Source organism: Lissotriton vulgaris, chromosome 2_1 (assembly GCF_964263255.1).
Source record: "Lissotriton vulgaris chromosome 2_1, aLisVul1.2, whole genome shotgun sequence".
In the NCBI taxonomy this organism is placed as follows: domain Eukaryota; kingdom Metazoa; phylum Chordata; class Amphibia; order Caudata; family Salamandridae; genus Lissotriton; species Lissotriton vulgaris.
The window spans coordinates 186,689,075-186,696,477 of NC_141687.1; the positions used below are offsets into that span (position 1 = coordinate 186,689,075).

Below are 7,403 nucleotides of genomic sequence, written 5' to 3' on the forward strand. Positions count from 1 at the left end.
CCTTGACTCCTATGACAACTGGTGGTCTTGGTGTGGAGAAAGGGGCAGCGATGGCTTATTGAGAGGGTGAGCGGTGATGAGAAACAAACGACAAGCGGAAGTATGATGAATGAGCAGGGAGCAACCCAATCCTCCTCTACTGACTCAACATGGTTTCACTGGCATTAACCAAAAAGTGGAGAAGGAATTAGGCAACAGCAGTGGTGATAATATAGCTTCAGGCTGCAACAACTAAACAGAAGTCTGGATAGCACTTTCAGCATGCAGCTCTTCAGGCTGTAGGTGAGCAGTGGTAGCCAGATTAGTGGATGGTCTCTGATTTAGCATCACCTATTAATAATATTATTATTACTAACATTATTATAATTACTTTTTTATTGCTATCACTAATTTTTTTTGCTATAGATAGTGTTACTACAATCATTGCCTCAGCAGCTCTCTCTGCCAAAGAACAGTAATGGCTCTTTGGAAATACACATTTTCTCTTCTTTGGGTTATTGAAGAAGCTCATGAGAAGGAGGACTGCACAATGCCGCCTATAAAGCACTGGGACCGATGGTGCTAAGTGCACCAGTACAGAAAAAGGAACACAAAAGTGTCCGGCAAGCAGGGAAAGACCCTGTTATGAGATAATTCAAATCTCTTGAACTTGGGGAAATCCGCCTTTCCTTGACCCCAGACGATCTGTTGACTTCTCTGTTCATCTGATGAATTTAGACACACAAGAGGCCATGAATCTCTGACTGGCAGGAATCCATTTCTTCTTCAGAGGAAAGAGAAACTCCCCACGATAAATGTGCTACTTCATCACTTCCTGTTCTTCTTGGCTCGTGTCTTTGGGGACTGAGACACCCAGGGTTTGCAGCGCGAGCTCTTCTCGCCTCCCCCCAAGTTTCCTGCGTTGCTCAAGCTGCCAGATTTAGCTCTCTATTCTGCTGTTTCTACCATCACATCCTCTCCTTTCCACTCTCAAGCCTCCCGTGTTATTTCCACAGAAAGTGTCACTCCCTCCAGTAACACCCCTACCCCCCAATGCTCTTTCCATAAATACTTCAGGGTCGGTCGGGGAGATCAGTCAGCCGCAGCTCACCCACTGATCCAGTTCTGCTCAGAGCTCAGTCCCAGATCCAAAGCTGACATGAAGCTCTCCCTGGCTGCTGTCTCTGTGCTCCTCCTGGCTGCCTTCTGCTCGGAGGCCCTGGCTGCCCCTGGTGAGTGCTGGTGCTTTCACTCCACACTAGGAAGTCCACGTGATGGGAAATTAATCAATATCCATACTTGTCCTACAGGTTCTCATGCCTTCTATGGTCTGACCGCGGAGACTAGGCTGTTCCTTGTTTTGTAGTGGTTCTCATGGTTGTCGTGTGCTTTTTAAACAGTGCTTTGTCATGCATTGTAAAGATCTAAATAATCTGATCATATATCAAAATGACAAAATATGCATTGGTGGTTAGTGGTCAGTATTTTGCTGGCACGCTCCATAAAATGTAGCAGAGCAGAAGTAGTTGGATTATCATCCATATTCATTCAGATCACGCTGTTTGCATCATTTTAGTGTAGTCCATGCATATGTGTCTTTCAAGAGAGCAGTGTATCTCTCGTATGAAGAAGGGTTACACAAGTGCCTAGGCTGTTTCAGTATTTTATTGTGCCAGACCCATAGCTATAGGAAGACTTGAAGGCAGAATGTATATGTTTATCCTGGTATCTCATATACATTTAAAAATTATTTTGACTAAATCATAGTTGAATCAACAATCAGGACTATTCTTGAAGCAGGTAAAATAGGCCTTTCAGGTTTGTCTTTCAACCACACTGACATGGGCTAACCATGTCATAGTGCTACTATTATCTACTGAAATACTTTAACTAATAACTTGCAGTGATTCACTCGTCAGGGTGTTTAGGCAAAATATTGGGGAAAAATACAGTGTGGACAAAAATATTGTGAAGGTAAGTTTCTATGGCTAGGCAAAGTTTTATTATTATATAATTTCACAAATATATTTGTATATTCAAGGTGCGTAGATGTGGAGTTAAGAATATTAAATCTATACTTACCTACTTGCACTTACTTTCTCAATTTTGGTCACAATATTCTGCCCACACGATATTTTTGTTACTGGTATTTTGTTAGTAATTTCCTGTCAGACCACCTAAGCACTTCATACCCTTAGTCCATTTACCACAGCTGTTATTTCTTTTTGTGTCAAACCAATGCTCATCAAAAGCCAAAAATATATGATATAAGTTAACTGGGAGAAGAACTGTCTGAAATGTCTCCGATAATCCCAACATTTCATGCCACAGACTCTTCAAAAGAAATCAGATAATTATTGTTCTTCAGCTTTGCACCATCTAGTACATTCAATACACCGGGAAATCCTGTGAAAGCAGCACAGTTTGTGATAAGGATGTCCTCAATAAACAGTCAAAAACAAAATTGGAACTTGATATGGTCTTGGGACCAAAAAATTTAAATTGGAATGGAGTTTAATTCTGGCAATTTGGGAACAATTATACTTTTTTGAATAATGACATTACTATGCGTATTTACATAATGATAAAGTGAAGATTAAGGAAGATATTGAAAGAAGCAAGAATTCAAATCCACTAATTTAGAAGAATATTCCATCAATACTGGATTAAAGATTTTTTTTAAGTAAAGGAGATACTGGCAATTGACCTAGTGATGCAAGATGGATGTACATTTTGGATAGGGGAGAAGGCTATTCTTTTGTAATGTCCTTATGTTTACTTTTTAAGGTACTGTTTTTAAGAATGTCATTTAAAAAATAAGGATCTTTATTAAAAAAAAGTACAACTGAATACTTGCACCGCAGCACTATGATATCTAGGTGCATAATATAAAGCAATTATTTAAAACAATTGTAATATTTTGAAGTTTTCTTAACTAGGCAATTTATAGGATTGTTGATAATACTTTTTCTGATGTGGGTCATACTTTTTTTAAACAAATTGGTTCCCATACTATGCCCTTTAAAGGATGGACAGTAACATTGGAATTGGTTGTATTTTTGTTTTCTTTGCTATAGTGGGCTGCACTCTATTTTAGATCTAAATGCATTCTGCATTAGTGCTAGCTCTTATTCAATGGCTCTAGGTATGCTTGCTTGCCAAGAAATGGAGCATATAGCTTTAGTCAATCTATGAAGTGCCTTTATTTAAAATCCACATTCCTAGAATTGCATAAGGGCTTTTTCAATTAGGTATTTTGGAAGAAACCTCCTGATACCCCAATAAAGAATTAAACAATACTTATAGGGGTCACGGTTGCACTGGTGTATTTGCCTACTTGGAATGTGTGTGCGCATGCGTGCGTACTTCTGCTCTGGTGCAAGGGAATCGAACAATCCCAGATTAATTGAAAGGGGAGTGCGGGAACCCTCTGGTCACCTACTTGACTATGGGACAGATGAATGGGGTTCAGGGATAAATGAACGGATATAGAATGGGGATTATGTAGGGGTGAGAGGGGAAATCAAGGTCCGATCCTGCATGGTAGTGCTTGTGAAGGTGCGATAGGGCTCAGATTGGGGATATTGTCTTTGTCTGGGGAAGGGCTGTGTGACCTTTAGTGTTTCATCCCATTCATCTCTGGTTTCTTCTCCCTTTAGGTGGTGTATCTGTCCCAACCTCCTGCTGCTTCTCCTACGCCTCACGGAAGCTGCCACAGAGCCACATCCAGAGTTACTTCTTCACCAGTAGCCAGTGCTCCAATCCGGCCGTGGTGTAAGCTTTTCATGTTTCTTTATTCACAGTGAGCAAAGGAATGTATAAGATGAATTGAGGTCATGGTATATTATCTCATGAGTCCAGATGTCAGTGTTTCTTCCATTAGAAAGCAGTTGTCCTGTGAAGGACTGAAGTAGCTATTGAGGTAAATGTGTTGCATTAAAAATCTCTGTTGTTGGAGCCATAATGAATTTAAATGTGATATATTCGAGCTGACTGCAAAATGGAGCTATAGTGAGTCACGCTGTGTGATCATATGAACTCTGATGTTACGATGTGACTAGTCAGATAAAATGTGTTATAATAGTAGATCTGATGTAACAATGGAGCTGTATTGAACTTAAATATATTATCATATGAACTCAAATGTCACAATGGAGCTATCGAGAGGTTACATTTGGTACTTTAAAACTGTGACGTTACAATGGAGCTGCAGTGAGGTTGAGTGGCATTTATTATGACCCTCAATTGCACAAGGACGCGAACGTGAGGTACACAGGTGTATTCCTCTGTGCCTTGAAGATTCATTAGAGCTGCGATCAGGTACACAGGTGTCAAAGTGAAGTAGAATTGTGGTTAATGGTGCTATCAAATGCATATGCTTTCACAGCTGTGTGGCATCTTTTGACCTATGATATGATAGAGGAGCCGTAGGGAGGTATGAGCTCTTTATGTCACAGCAGAGCTGCAGTCAGGATTATATCTATACCACAGTGAGCTGCGATGCCTTGGAGGCACCACAGCGAGTTTGAAATGTGTCATCCTAGAACCAGTAGAGTCACAGCAGAGCTGCACTCAGGATTACATATATTATTCTGTGTGATATAATGCATCAGGGGCACCACAGTGAGTTAGAAATGTGTCCAGCCATGTCACAGTGGCGAGGGAGGAAGGATATCACAGAGTTGTACTGAGGATAAAGCTGTGGCTGTAGTGTATTTTAAAACAACCCACTAAAGATGAGAGATCTACACCTTCATTTCCTAAATTATGTGGTTGTTAAAATATTTTCATTTAGTTCATTCTAGCCCAGTCTTTACTTCAAAATAACAGTTCTAAATATTATAACTTTTCCAAATAATTATAACATTACCTATTCCACAGTGTATTTATTTTATCAGCGTCTGACACGTTTCGACCCACTTACAGAGTTTTCGGTACTAGCACTTATATAAGGTTTAGTCACAATTGTGCCTCATGTCTCTATTTTATTCAAGTATTATCGAACTGTTAAGAGTTTAATCTTTTTTTCCTGGCACCTGAAATGCATTTTGGGAATTCCCTCTGTAATACGGTACTCTTAAAAAAACACAAGAGCAGCACCAGTGCTCCTTCACTGGAGTTTATCAAATGCAAGGTCAAAAGTCCGTGCTTTGAAAGTCAGAAGCGCATAATACAATACTTTTTGCATTATTTTTGTTTTCCAGTCCTCCAAGCCTATGGTATAGAAAGGGAAAATACCCTGTGCATATAGCCTGATATTCACTGGCGGATTTATTAAAAAAATAATACACTCACTGCCCCGTCATGTTTACAATAACATCACAATACAGAGTGAAAAATCAAAGGGTTTAGCAGGTTCCAAAAACAAGTGAACACTAAATTCCTACCAGTTCGAATAATTGAACACACAGAGCATAAGACTAGGAAATAGCAAAAAACTGCGAAAGTAGATTGGGAGGAGCGAAACTTGTGTCAGGTGTCAATGAATGGAATGAACAATGGAACAGATGATGTAATATGTTCTTAGGTCTGGGTAGCAATTCAAATAAGTATATTTATCCTTGAATAGGACATCCTTTTCACATATGCATTAGTAGGCAGATGACAAAAGTCTCAAAATGTTTCTTTAAACATGCATGATCCTTGTTGCATTCTCTGATGTTGCCAGTCTGGTAATGCGCATATGGTTGTATTACCTAATATTGTAGCAGAGTTACAGAGAATGCAGTAATGCTGGTAGTTTTAAAGAGATTTTGGAAATTCAAACATTAGCTTATCAGTTCTGAAAATACATTTGCACACTTTTGAATTTTGGTATACACATATTCAGTCAAGCAAAAGCTTCTAATTTAATTGGCTGCACTGGACACAGGAGAGCTACTGTTAGGTAGCTGGCGAGCTACGAGTAGCTCACGAGCTATTCGTTGGAGAAGCCTTCTCTAATCCCTTTCTTAACTGTCCACTTTCAACAGATTCATCACTAGAAGAGGCCGCGAGCTGTGTGCTGACCCGAAACAGACCTGGGTCCAGGACTATGTCAACCATTTGCAATTAGCGTCTACCTCAGCCCCGTCCTGAGTGGTGTAGCTTCGCTGACACGTGATTGGTATATCAAAAATGGAGCTATGACATCACCACAACCAGAAACAGGAAGCTTCATCCTAGACTACTGCTCCTCCATCGTCAAAAATATTGCAAAATTCACTGAAAACTATTTATTAATTCAAATAACTTAAATATTTTTGCAAGTATGATACGAACCTATTTTGTTTAATTTATAACTATTTATCAGATGTTTGTAATTAATCCTTGTTTAGAGAGTCTCAGATCTTGTACAAAGTTAGCTACCAAAGTGATAAAACCCCTAGAAATTGTGAAAATTCCCATAAACCTTCATGGTCCTCTAAATCACATCTTACAACAATGTATCAGGACCAAAGCTAAGAAATTGTTTTCATTTTTTGTTACTCTTATGGTATTTATCTCAGAAAATAAATATTTTTTTCACATACTAACTGTGGTATTTTTTGTGCTGAAACAATATAAACTGAAATCAGTGGTCTGCACTGACCTCCTGTCTGGTATTCCGTGAAAGAGAGTATGTGTGCTAGAGGCCAGTGTGAGTGTAAACATAAATATACAGAGATCAGAAAAGGAAGGTGGGTCTTTAGAACGACTCTCGGGGAGCAGTGTCATTTAGGTGTTACTTGCATAGACGGTAACCCTAGCATTTGAATGATTCTGAGATTGTTGACGAGTGAGGACTTATATAGCCATCAAGGGACTCAGTCTGTGCTTGTGGGTGAGACATATTATGTAAAATAGACCCCCACTCTCCAAAAAAACAAATGTTAAACTACACTACAAATTATGCTGTGTAGTCCAACATATTCAACAAAATTGCATAAGTGAAATTGTTCTAAAAACATACAACAGTCGTTCCTGAGTTCAAAGATCATGGATGCCACTGTCTGTGATGTTGGTAGTGAGAGAAGTTAAGGAGTCATGTGAGAGGTGTGGTGCAGTGGCCAGGACAGCTGACTTCAGAGCACCGAGTTCACGGTTCAATCCCTGGCTCTAGCGGCAGCTCAGCTCAGTACCATGTGACTCTGGGCAATAGCACACTTAATTTCCACGAGGTCCCCCAGCGCATTGAGACCCATAAGGGTGAGTAGTTTGTGCTTTACAAATATGGATTTACATTTACTTCATGGGATGGCCCCTAGGCTCAGGGAAGGGGGGTAAGGTAGTTCCAACCTTCACACCAGGCATAATAGCAAAGGAGATCTACATTTGTAAGAGTAATAATAAATGTCGTGTAGAGTTTATCTCACAGAGAAAAGTTAAGGACACAATCCATAGGGACTGTCCACCCAACAACTGCTGGAGTTTGCACTATGATGAAACAGGGAGGCTGCTTTTGT

The 7,403-nt window shown here is 39.8% G+C and overlaps 1 protein-coding gene across 1 annotated transcript; it reads left to right on the top strand.

The window, feature by feature from the left end:
* The first annotated feature begins 1,035 nt into the window (after positions 1-1,035).
* Positions 1,036-6,491, top strand: LOC147729807 (C-C motif chemokine 4-like). The gene is made up of 3 exons (XM_086958502.1): positions 1,036-1,211; positions 3,639-3,753; positions 5,952-6,491. The coding sequence occupies exons 1-3, from the start codon at positions 1,139-1,141 to the stop codon at positions 6,055-6,057; spliced, it is 294 nt and encodes a 97-aa protein (XP_086814628.1). The 5' UTR covers positions 1,036-1,138; the 3' UTR covers positions 6,058-6,491.
* The last annotated feature ends 912 nt before the right edge of the window (positions 6,492-7,403 follow it).

Excerpts from the sequence above, each read along its gene's own strand:
- LOC147729807 (XM_086958502.1), top strand. The coding sequence starts at position 1,139 with ATGAAGCTCTCCCTGGCTGCTGTCTCTGTGCTCCTCCTGGCTGCCTTC. Across the intron at positions 1,212-3,638 it reads GGAGGCCCTGGCTGCCCCTG|GTGGTGTATCTGTCCCAACC; the intron begins GTGAGTGCTGGT and ends TTCTCCCTTTAG. Across the intron at positions 3,754-5,951 it reads TGCTCCAATCCGGCCGTGGT|ATTCATCACTAGAAGAGGCC; the intron begins GTAAGCTTTTCA and ends CACTTTCAACAG.